Below are 12987 nucleotides of genomic sequence, written 5' to 3' on the forward strand. Positions count from 1 at the left end.
GGAAATTGGCCTCAGAGACAGCAGCTAATCCAAGGAACACAGGAAGGAAGGGACCAGGACTTGAACTCACCCGTGTTCCATAGGCCTTTTCCCATTCAATTGATTGACTCTTTTTTGTCTAGAGTACTACAGTTACTTTCCAAATGAGTTTTAACAGGAAATAAATAATGACTCATTTGAGGGAGGGAATTAAAAGACTAATCCTTGCATTGAAAAAATATATAATATTACTTATTTTTCTACTAGTGATTTGGGCCATGCATTTCTTTTTCTCACTTAACTCTGAATATTTTAGAAAATGTTTTTCTCAATTAATAGGTGAAAAATGTCTGTCACTTGCAGTGTAACTTGCTGGTCACTTGATCATTTTTAGGATACTGAGGTTGTAACTATTATTTACTCTTCTTTGTGTAACTTTGAAAATATGAGTCTTCTAGTCAGAAAGGAAAATAGATGAAAAATGTGTAATGGCATTATTAGTATGAAAGAGTCCTCTTGTGATTACTAGATGTTATTGTGATCTAATATTGTTTTCAGTTTTTTCAGAGGGCTATTACATTGCCATAAAATATTCACTGAAGCACTTATAGGTTAAATCTTTTGACATCTCTTTGAAAGTTAATAGCTTCAATTGTGAATTAAAATTTTATCTACCATTGATCATTAGGGTCTTCCCGTAGCTTTATAGTTAACTCTTTTTTTTATATATATATAAATTTATTTATTTACTGTTTTTGGCTGCATTGGGTCTTTGTTGCTGTGCGTGGGCTTTCTCTAGTTGCGGCGAGCGGGGGCTACTCTTCGTTGTGGTGTGCAGGCTTCTCATTGTGGTGGCTTCTCTTGTTGTGGAGCACAGGCTATAGGTGTGCGGGCTTCAGTAGTTGTGGCAGGCGGGCTCAGTAGTTGTGGCTCACGGGCTCTAGAGCGCAGGCTCAGTAGTTGAAGTGCACGGGCTTAGTTGCTCCGCGGCATGTGGGATCTTCCTGGACCAGGGCTTGAACCCATGTCCCCTGCCTTGGCAGGTGGATTCTTAACCACTGTGCCACCAGGGAAGCCCGTAGTCAGTTTAATTAACTATGATTGATGATGTCAGAACAGTGAGGTGTGGGTGTATTTAATGTAAAATTATTTCATTGGCAAAGATTTTCCACTTCTCTAGCTCTTGAGAGTGGAAGTGTGGCTGAGTTAAGAGTGTGAACAGTAGGGACTTCCCTGGTGGTCCAGTGGTTAAGACTCTGTGCTTCCGCTGTAGGGGTATGGGTTCGATCCCTGGTCAGGGAACTAAGGTCCAGAATGCCGCACGACCCCCTGCCCCCCGAAATAAAAGAGTGTGAACAGTGGAGCAAGATGGCATGGGTTTGACTCCTGCCTCTGCCACTTCTTTGCTGTGTAACCTTGGGTAGGATGCTTTGTCTTGTCATGCTTCAATTTCCTCATCCGTAAAATTGAGGTAATAGTATTCCTTGTCTCTGAGAGTTGTTGCAAAGGTGAAATGAATTCTGTCCTTTAAAGGGTTTAAGTAGTAATCACTATGTAAGTACTGGATATCATCATCATGTATTGAATGAAAAAATTTTAATGAAATACTAGTATGTAACATTTCATTTACATGTAAAAATGTGTTTATATGTGAGTATGTAAAAATTCTGCTTACTAGTGCTTATGTCCGACAGGAAGGACTGTTTTTGGCTATATTTTATGAATTTAAAAACAGTATTCCTGTATTATGTATTATATACATATTATAGGGAAAACAGTTTTTGAATCAAGAATTCTTTCAATTTTGAAAAAAATTGCATCTAATATTTAACATATTTTACCTTTCTACAAATGTCATCCAGAAGTGTAAAAAAATTTTTTAAATAAGATAATTTATGGAATATCACATAGAATGGTCTACAAAAAGGACCAAACGGGAATTCCGTGGTGGTCCAGTGGTTAGGACTCCGTGCTTTCAATGCCGAGGGCCTAGGTTCAGTTCCTCGTCGGGAAACTAAGATCCCACAAGCCGTGTAGTGCGGCTCCCCCAAAAAAAGACCGAAAATTATAGTCTGTTAAAATGTCTGCTATGTTTCTTAGCTGAGGTCTCCCTTTCTTGTATATGAGAAGAAAGCATGCAGTTGTCACTGAGCAAGTTTATCTTTGCTTTCTAAAGACTCTAGCAAACATTCTAAGTTAGCGATTTTCCTGTTGAGAATCTGTGTGTAATGAAAGATTTGCTGTTAGGATCGTGTTGTACATGTGCAAAGTATGAAGGCAGGCGAAAGGTTGAGAGTTACTACTGTTGGAAATGAAGCGCAGCCCATCTGCAGTCTTACTTTGCTTGCTGTTCCTTCCGCCTCACTACTGTAGTCTTTCTCACTGCCAAGAGACGTCATGATGTTCATGCTTAGTGCTTTAAGCCTTGGTGTGTAAGTGCCACAGGCAAGTACCACAGTTTAAAGTGCCCATCTCCTTAAATTACGCTTCCTCAAAGTTCTTTCTCCCCTTTCTTCAGAGTGATTTTCTGCAACAAAGTCTGGAACCTGGATCTTAAGGTCATTTATCTGACCTTCATTTCCTCTTCCATTACTCAACTCAAAAAGGTCTTCATTATGGTTCTCTGATTGCCATTTAAAATTTGTACAAAGATAGATAAGGTTATCTCTTCCCAGGATTCCCCGGACTCCACTGTTGCAATGATATATCACTACCTTTGTTTTCTTTTAAGAACTGTTAATCCACATACCAGTTGATCTGCCTCCAGCTATTCCAAAATTATTTTTGATACCTTCCTTTAATTGTTTTATTTATATTCTGCTTTTAGTCCTAATATATTCAGATATTTTGTTTTTCAAAGATTATCATCCTCTAGCTTAATTTTTTTAAAGCAAGTTATTGATCCTTTTGATTATGTATAACTTGAGTGAATTTTGCCCTTACAATTTACATTGTATGCAGAGGTTTTCTTTGATTCTACCTAAAGAATAGAATTCTGAAATTATAGAAGTATTTGTGACCCTCTCCCTCAAAAGTTTTTTCCAATAACCTGGCAAAAGTATATATGCAACTGCTATTGTAGGAAGGTAGTCTACTTGCTGTTATCTTTCAGAAAAAGGATAAAGCATAATAAGGCTTATAATGATACTTGTTAGAGATTATTTGTGGGTACAGGTTCTACCCAGTGACAGTGCTAAGGTTTACCCAGTAAACTAGTGATTTGTACCTGGTATACAGGTCTGCAGACCTTTAACAATTTTTTTTTTTTTTTTTTTTTTTTTTTTTGCGGTACGCGGGCCTCTCACTGCTGTGGCCTCTCCCATTGCGGAGCACAGGCTCCGGACGCGCAGGCTCAGCGGCCATGGCTCACGGGCCCAGCCGCTCCGCGGTATGTGGGATCTTCCCGGACCGGGGCACGAACCCGTGTCCCCTGCATCGGCAGGCAGACTCTCAACCACTGTGCCACCAGGGAAGCCCTAAAAAAAATTTTTTTTTATTGAGGTATAATTCACATGTAAAATTCACCCTTTTAAAGTATTCACTGTCAGTGTTTTTTAGTATATTCACAACATTTTTACAACCAGCACCACTATCTAAGTCCAGAAGTTCTTTTTATTATTCACTGCTTTATTCTGATATGAGAATTTGATTCTAGTTTCCTTCTTGATAAAAATTGGGAAAAAATTAAAACCCTTTTATTAAGTCCGTACATGTTCTTATGTTCTATATGTTTTAATCTCTAAGAAGCTACACGTTTTCAGTCTTCCTGATACTGACTAATACAGATTTTTAATTTAATGTACAAAATTTGAAACTGAGTTAGTTGTTTGAAAGAATAAGGATCATTGAAGTCTGAATTGCATTTCAGAGATTGAGCCTCTGCAGTTTCTGGCTCAATTTTATATTTGTAGCTCATCATTTGATATTCTTTGGCAAGTGTCTTGTCTAAAGTTCTTCTTACTTGATTTACAATTAATTTACAGTCAATAGTGATGTGTGATCAGCTTTAAGTGTCTAGCTGTTAGTTTGTTTAGTAAACATTCTCATGTAATTAGCTTTGTTTCCAGTGGCATCATCAGACATTATTTCAGAGACAGTACGTTATTTTGTTGTGGCTCTATAAACACATACCTGGTACCAGAGAAGCAACAATGTCAGAGGGGAATAAACACCAAGCAGACTCTCTGCTTGTTCTATCTTTGCTCCCTTAACATATTTCTGATGCTCATTTATTTTAGTATACCAGTTTATTGAGTACTAGTCTTAGGCAAACAATTTCCTGGCTAAACTCCACTAAAAGGTAAAGTTAAAAGGAGCCTTAGGTATAATGGTATGGGTAATACTGGTTGTATACATTATACTGATTGTATACATTTTGTGATTTCAGAAGAAATAGAAATCAAAAGTACCACAGTAAAAAAAAATAAACCTATTCAGTTCATTTACTTAGTCAACAAATATTTATTGAGCATCTGCACTGTGCCAAGCACTGTTCAGGTACTTGGGATATATCAGTGAACAAAACAGGTATTTATAAAACCTCCGGGGCACTTCCGTGGCGGTCTCGGAGTTAAGACTCTGCGCTTCCACTGCAGGGGGCATGGGTTTGATATCTGGTTGGGGAACTAAGATCCCACATTCCCTGTGGTGTAGCCAAAAAAAACCCCTCTGCCTTTAGAGCTTACATTATCTTGTATGCGGGGAGATGGACAATACAGAAAAAAACAGAAGAATTAAGTAAATTATGTAGTATGATAGATTTGTAAGTGCTGTGGAAATAGTAAGAGTAAGGTTGGGCGGGGGGATTGGGATGGGCAGGTTATAAATTTGAATAAGGTGATCAGAGTAACGTAATTGAGGTGACATTTGAACAGACACTTAGAGGAGGTGAAAAAGTTTCCAGATTTCTGGGGATAAAGCATCCTAGGCTGTTTCTCTGCCAAGGGGAGGAGTAGTTGGTGGAGAAAGTGAGGTCAGGGGATCTTCTGTTTTTTTAAGTGGGAGAAGTAACAGCATTTTCTTAGAAATAACATTATACTGGTAGGACTCAATCTAGTAGAGGCAGAAAAATTGATACAGGAGAGAGAAGCGAGCATTGCTGGAATAAAGGCTTGAGTAGGTGAGAGGGAGGAAGAAATCTAGTCCACGAGTGGGGAATGGTTTTGGAGTGGAGTCTGGACATGATGGGAGGTGGATGGATGTTTTATGTAGCCAGTCAGTTTACATTTTTATATATATAACTTTCTCGTGTCTGAAGTCTTCACATTTGTTAAGTCTTTTGAAAGAAATCAGAATTTTCATTACTGTTGCAGATGACATTGTTAGCCAAGTAAGGCCCAGTTTTCTCGTTCTATGTTTTACGGATTTGATTAATGTTATTTGTGACATTGTGACTTTCTGTCTTGCTAATGATAATGGCATAAAGGGTGTCCATAAAATCCCAGCTGAATGAGTCTTCTGTGACTACTTTGAAAAAAGCAATAATTACGGTTTTAAGTTTGGTTGTGTTGTCCTTGAGAAGTTCTTCTAATCAAGTAGAAATCAGACTTGAGAAGTCTGTCATTATTATCCCAAGCTTTGTGCCAATTTGTAAGGTTTTATGCTCTGCTAATATGAAGGTGTGTTGGTTTTTCTTGCTGCCTATTACCTACTTTCTAAGTAAGGGTTAAGCTGCTTTAAGTGCCATTTGAAGTACAGTAGTTCTACTCAGTAGCAAATTTTGAAGATTTGCTTTTTTAAAAAAATTCATTTATTTTATTTATTGTTTTTGGCTGCGTTGGGTCTTGGTTGCTGTGCGCGGGCTGTTCTCTGGTTGCAGCGAGCGGGCGCTACTCTTCGTTGCGGTGCGTGGGCTTCTCATTGTGGTGCGCTTCTCTTGTTGCAGAGCACGGGCTCTAGGCATGCGGGCTTCAGTAGTTGTGGCACGTGGGCTCAGCAGTTGTGGTGCATGGGCTTAGTTGCTCTGCGGCATGTGGGATCTTCCTGGACCAGGGCTCGAACCCATATCCCCTGCATTGCAAGGTGGATTTTTAACCACTGCACCACCAGGGAAGCCCTGCTTTGTTTTTTTATCACAGGACAATTTTTAGGTTAATTGAGTGATCACTGAAATCAGATAGTGATATTCCCCCTGTCACTCTAAAATGTTTAATAGTATTATAATAGGTTTTGCTTCCTTTATATTTACGTTGGAATATATAAATTATATTGGAATACATTGGAATATATAAATATAAAAGGATGACATATTGTCATCCTGTTTTATTTTATAGAAATATCATTTTTATTTTATTATATTTCTCATTCTCTTGCAGTCTATTTATTCAGCATTCTTAGTATCATTACTTATTCTGGGCATTTTTTTTTTATTCATAAAGCCCATTTAATTTTTATTGGAGTATAGTTGCTTTACAATGTTGTGTTTCTACTGTACAACAAAGTGAATCAGCTATACGTATACATATGTCCCCTCTTTTTTGGATTTCCTTCCCATTTAGGTCACTACAGTTATTGTGGGCATTTTGAGCACAGTTATTAGAACCTGTTTTCTTTACCACTAATTGTGGGCTTTCTCGGAATCAGATTCAGAATTTGTTTTTGTTTTCCTTTTTTTTTTTTGGCGGTACACGGGCCTCTCACTGTTGTGGCCTCTCCCGTTGCGGAGCACAGGCTCTGGACGTGCAGGCTCAGTGGCCATGGCTCACAGGCCCAGCCACTCCGTGGCATGTGGGATCCTCCCAGACCGGGGCTCGAACCTGTGTCCCCTGCATCGGCAGGTGGACTCCCAACCAGTGCGCCACCAGGGAAGCCCAAGGAGTTTTTAACATAATACAGAAGAACCATATTGTGCATCTTATGAATATGTAGTTTGTGTATATTTGATACTAAAGACACCAATGGTGATCTCTTACCAGAGTGTTTCCTCTCCCCAGCCTGATCCCCATTAATAAAGATCTGCCTTCCCCTTTTTAAAATTAGCTTTGGAGGAATTCCCTGGCGGTCCAATGGTTAGGACTCCGAGCTCTCACTGTGGTGGCCCGGGTTCAGTTCCCTGGTCGGGCAACTGAAGATCCTGTAAGCCGTGTGGTGTGGCCAAAATAAATAAATAAATAAAATTAGCTTTGTACTGGGAGTGTAAAACTACCATCTCCAGAATTCCTTTAATTTGAGAGGAGGATCTAGTATATTTTAGTGCAGTACTGGGATGCTTCATATGGATTAGCTTTTTGAGAATTTGGGGACCAGTGTTATTCTGTTCTGATCTTTCCCTTAATCTTTTAAAATAGCACTAAATAAATCCAGAAGATTTTTAGGAAAATGGATTGCTTTCCTCTAATGATAACCTTTTTTTTTTTTTTTTTTTTTTTTTTTGCGGTATGCGGGCCTCTCACTGTTGTGGCCTCCCCCGTTGCGGAGCACAGGCTCCGGACGCGCAGGCCCAGCGGCCATGGCTCACGGGCCCAGCCGCTCCGCGGCATATGGGATCCTCCCAGACCGGGGCACGAACCCGTATCCCCTGCATCGGCAGGCGGACTCTCAACCACTGCGCCACCAGGGAGGCCCTAATGATAACCTTTTTAAAATTATTATTCTTTAGAAATTTAGAAAATTATTTAAAAATTTAAATTAGCCATTCTGTAGGTTGTAGGAAACGGGGTAAGATTTCTAGAATACCTGTACTCATCAGCTTGGTGTGCTTATTCTTTGTGAAGATAAATAGAAATATTTCATTTTTTTTCTTTCCCTAGACCAGAGGAAGAGTCTTCTTCATCCTCCAGTGATGAAGATGAGGATGATAGGAAACAGATTGATGAGCTGCTAGGAAAAGTTGTATGTGTAGATTACGTTAGTTTGGATAAAAAGAAAGCACTATGGTTTCCTGCATTGGTGAGTAACTTCAGTATGAAAGTTTAACTTTCAACTATATAAGTTCATGAAGAAAATAGTTGATTTTCTTACTAGTGTTTTTTCATAGGTACAAAATGGGGAAATGGTTTTAGCATCATTCAGTTCACACAAAATTCCTTGAAAGCTATTTCTGAGTACAAAGAACTCCTGAAGTCATCCGAGAAAGGATGAAAATCATGATAATTTTAGAGGCTAGGTATGTTACACTGCTCAATTTGGGGTGAAAAATTCCTCATGCAAACTTTTAAAACTTCTAAACCTACCATGCAAAAGGCTGCAAAAGAAGAACAGAATCTTGTTTTCTACTGTTGTCTACAAATGATATCTATTTTTCATCCTTTTTGTAAACATTTTGTATTCTTTATCCCAAGTGTTTAGTGTTTTGCACAAAATAAGTGCCCAATAATTGTCAACTCTTACAGTTATAATTAAAACTGATGAGGGCAATTATTTTAATAAATATAAATACTTTATGATACCTTTGTACCTCTGCATATATCCTTCTATCCATTACACATTTATTGGATGCCTGTTATGTGTAAGGATTGTGCTAATGTCTTTATGCTGATTATGAGGTATGTATTATTTATCCTCATTTAGAGATAAGGAAACTGAGTGTTAGAAGGTTTAAGTAACTTGTTGAGCTTTGGGTTAATGGCAAGCTAAAAACTTAAGTGTAAGTGTATGTGATCATTTCTTTTTTCCTAAAGCACTAAGATTCTTTGAAAGAATTTCTTTTGAAAACATGTTTTAAAAGAGCTTTGTGTGTCTTTTTCTAAAACAAAAGGAACATTAAAATTTGCACTTTAGTATTTTCAGTATTAATATTCTCTCATCATAATTTCTAAATAGTTTCCTTGATGATGAGAAAAATATTTAAAGATATACAATACTGAAAGGTTAGTAATCTGCTTAGTCAACGATTTTATCATTATTTTAAAAATCTTAGCATTAGTGATACATATTATCTTCCCCACAAATTTGAGATCTTTTGGAAAGTGATAAATAATTTTTGTCAACTAGAGTGTGAAATTGTGTTTTGAATCAAACAATCTTGACATAATCACATAAATAGTATTTGCATTTCTATTTTTAAAATTAGTGTTTATAAATTGAGTAAATTTTAACAACTGCTTGGTAACATCATGTTAGAGAACAATTGCATACTTCTAGGAACTATTAATAGCCACCATGTTTTGAGCACTTACCCTGGCCAGGCCCTGTGCTAGCTTGTTCATGTAAGCACATGGTCTTATTTAATCCTAATTGAGGCTGAAACATAAGTGGTATTTACCCCCATTTTAAGGGGAGGAAATCTTAGCTTCCCTGACTCATGCAGTCCTCTTTTTCATTTTCCTCTACTGTTTCTCCTTTAACCAAGCTTTAAATGTTGTTGTTTAAGGTTCAGAATGTATCACATTGTATTCTCTTTAGGGTGATCTCATCCCCTTTTATAGCATTGGTTGCAGAGATAATAAACTGAAATGTCTTAGGGACCAAAGAAAATCACATGCATGGGTGAATGGGATAAAATGTGGATTGTAGTTCCTGTAAGAGAATGGAGAGTGAACCCACTTACACGCCATTGTCAGCACTGGCCAAAGCTGTCACGTGTGTGGTTTTCAAAATCCTAAGCTCATGAGAAAGAAAAAAATGTGTGCTTTTGGCTCACAGTTTTAGAGCTCTGATATTTAGACTGTTTACTCCCAAGTTTATAGCTTAGAGTTCAGACCCCTGCTCTGAGCTCTGGACCTGGGTATCTATCTATCATTATCTCCACTTGGCTGCCCTTTAGTCACCTCAAAATTTAATTCACCTCAAAATTTAATAAGCCTGAAGCTAAATTTATTCTCTCCTCTCTCATTCCCAAACATGACCCATTGTCTCCTCTCCCTGTGAATGACACCATTTGCACAAGGCAGAAATGTAAGCATCCTTTTCTCTGTCATCTCTGCACTTCCCTAATTATCTCTACTATTTCTTGTTCCTTTAATTTACCATCAGCACCACTTTACATCCAGGTCACCATCTCTCACCTGGAAGATTTGCAGTAGCTTCATCTCTTCCAACTCTTGTCCTTCTCTGGTCCATTTTCTTTATGACAGTCAAAGTAATTTTTTAAAAGGCAATTCTATTATGACATTATCTTGCTTTGGATCCTTCCCTTGAAGAGTTTAGATTTTATCCTCAGAATTAACATGGCATACAAGATTGACAGATCTGAACTCTGCTTACCTCACTTATTCAGCCCAGGCAGAAAGTTAGCTACATTGACCTTTTGCTTCCTGGAATGGGCTCCACTGCTTGCTGTGTCAGGCCCTTTGCATAATCTGTTTCCTCTGCTTGCAGCGCAGCCCTGTGGTACACACGTGTACACACATACATCCTTCGTCAAGCCAGTTCCTACTCAGCTTTCAAAGCTGAGCTTAAATGTTGTGTCCTCAAGAAAGTGGTACCTGACCACCTAGATAAAGACTTACCACAATAGCAGTTAAATAAATGTGCACTTACTTGTTTAGTGCTTGTCTTCCCAGCTAGAATACAAGCTCATTGTGGGGAGGAACGGTGACTGACTAGGCCTCTGTGGTCTAGTACGGTACCTTGATGAAATAGTTAATATTTGTAGAGTGACTGGATGAATGAATAAACAGATATTAAGTACTTACTTCTGGACCTTATTGAAATGATAGGAAAGTTTTCGTAGATGCTAACGCATGTAAAAGACTTTCATGAGTGAATTATTTCATAATGCCATCAACATTTAAGCAATGCTTAATGCAGTGCAGTTACAAGTATGGAAATTGTTAACCTTTTAAAGACTGAACTAGAACTTACCTGTTTCTCACTCCTCTCAAACCTGTGGTGAGATTACATGCCTTTATGTACTATTGTGTCATTTTTCAGAGCTAATGAGACAGTCCTGAAATCTGTCATACTTACTTAGCCCATTTTTCATTAAAAACTGTAACTATACTATTGTTCTTGGTATATATAGTGGGCTATCTCGGGATTAAAATAATAAAAATTTATAGGTGTCTTACATTAGTATTACCTTTGGGAAGGCATGCTTTATCCTTACTTTAAATAATAGTTGAGATGACTTCAAATAAAATTAATCTTTTATTTTGTTCATAATAAATCTTATACAGACCCCAGGAAGGTACCCAGTTTAAAATGCTTACTTTTTAGAGTGGGTAATATTATGGAGAAATTTTAGCATGTGTTAAAGTGTATATTTAAATGTAGATAATCAGTAGAACATCATCTCTGTCTTTTTAAAGATAGAGACTGCTCTGATTAAGGTTCTGATACCTGATTCCATTTTGGTCCTGCTGTTCTCTTAGCCCTGCTGCAGACCCTTTGTTAGGACTAGCTCTCCCTCTTTTTCCACTCCTGAGCTACTCTCATTCCAGCTTTCTATTTCTGCCTAGACTTGGTCCACAGCTTCAGGCTAGTCATAGCCACAGTTCTGCTGTCAACACCGTGCCTGTGTCAGAAAACAATGTGGATAATCCAGAGAGCTGGAAGGATATAAACTTAAAATTACTTGTGTGTGTTCCCACATGTGTGTGTAACTGTTTACCCTCAAACTAAAATTAGTTTTTAAATTTTAAGCTGAAACTGTTTTGAAAAGGATTTAAATAATTGATACTTATATAACTATCTATAAATGTGCTTTTAGTTATAATAGTTTCACACTTTTTTTAAAAGGTGGTTTGTCCTGATTGTAGTGATGAAATTGCTGTGAAAAAAGACAATATTCTTGTTCGATCTTTCAAAGATGGCAAATTGTAAGTATAATTCACTTGGTATGAAAAATATGCTGTTTTTCCAGATTGGGATGGTAAATTATAAATTAGTTATTTCCAGTGACCTTTTGCTTTTCCTTCTCATACACAGTGTTTCAGAGTATGATCATTTTTCATATTATCATTAAGTATAGTAGTCTTATGATATGTCTTTTCTTGTTCATTTGGTCTTTTCTAAACTAGACTCTAATTGCTGTCTAATTTGTCAGTATTTGCCTGTGTAATAGCTGATGATTTATTGAGGAAAATTCGATATATCTACCACATCTAATACTTGATTGATATTGATATATTTATTGTTTTTGAATGTCTTATTAGGATTTTCTGTCATTTTTAATTATGTCTAAATGGGTTAGTGTTACCCTGTTTTGTAACATTCGACTTCTGCAGTAGGCTGAGGATTAAAATGAGTTACTATAAATGTATGTTAAGTATTAAGAAAGTGACCTTTCATGTAGAACTTTTCTGGAACTGAAAAACTATGTGTTTTTTTCTTTCTTGAAGAATTGTGTGACTAGAAAATCCGTATTTTATATTTTGCCTTATTGGGTAACTATACTTTAAAAGGATCATCATGCTTTAAGATTGGTGTTTGGGTTTTCAAGTTCTGAAATGTGATTTTTAAAAACAGTCTATATGAAACTCACTTTCACAAAATGGAGATAATCAGAGAAATTTGAACACTGAAATTGAATACTGGTTTGATGATATTAAGAAATTACTGTGAATTTTTACATGTGTGATAATGATATGGTTATATTTTTAGAAGAATTTTCTTTTAAAGCTCCGTAATGAAATATTATAAATTAAATTATATAATGTCTGGGATTTGCTTCAAAATATCCAGTTGGGGTGGGAGGAGGAGGTAGGTAGGGATATAAACGAAACAGTGACTCTGAGTTAATGATTATTGTAGTTGGGTAATGGATATGTGGGAGTTCATTGTACTGTTTTGTCTACTTTTGTATATATTTGAAATTTTTAAATAAAAAGTTCAAAAAAGCAGGCTGAAAAATGTATTTGGAATAGTTTTTAGGCTTTTGTGGTTTGGTTGAGACAAACCAAGTGCAGAAAAGATGAATGATGATTTATTAGTGTAAAATAGGAAATATACGTGATGTATATGATAGAATGAACCTCTCCCAGTTGCTTGCATCTAGCCCCTCCTTACGGTTGCTAAGTTCCATGAAAAAACCTTAAATTATATATTAGAAGTTTGCTTGTGAACCTAGAATTCAGTTTAAAAAAAATTGTTAAAAGAACATTTTACATTATAAAATAGTACATGTTC

At 36.9% G+C, this 12987-nt stretch overlaps 1 protein-coding gene across 6 annotated transcripts in view; it reads left to right on the plus strand.

Annotated features, from left to right (window-relative positions):
• Positions 1-12987, plus strand: part of ARID4B (AT-rich interaction domain 4B) — a 125512-nt gene that overhangs the window by 64040 nt on the left and 48485 nt on the right. For all 6 annotated transcript variants that reach the window (XM_082635110.1, XM_082635112.1, XM_082635113.1 and 3 more), the window contains exons 8-9: positions 7728-7866; positions 11599-11678. In XM_082635110.1, the coding sequence (XP_082491236.1) occupies positions 7728-7866; positions 11599-11678 (219 nt within the window). The remainder of the gene's footprint in view (positions 1-7727; positions 7867-11598; positions 11679-12987) is intronic.

The sequence above is a fragment of the Mesoplodon mirus genome (genome assembly GCF_964341445.2).
Source record: "Mesoplodon mirus genome assembly, chromosome: 2".
Lineage (NCBI taxonomy): Eukaryota > Metazoa > Chordata > Mammalia > Artiodactyla > Ziphiidae > Mesoplodon > Mesoplodon mirus.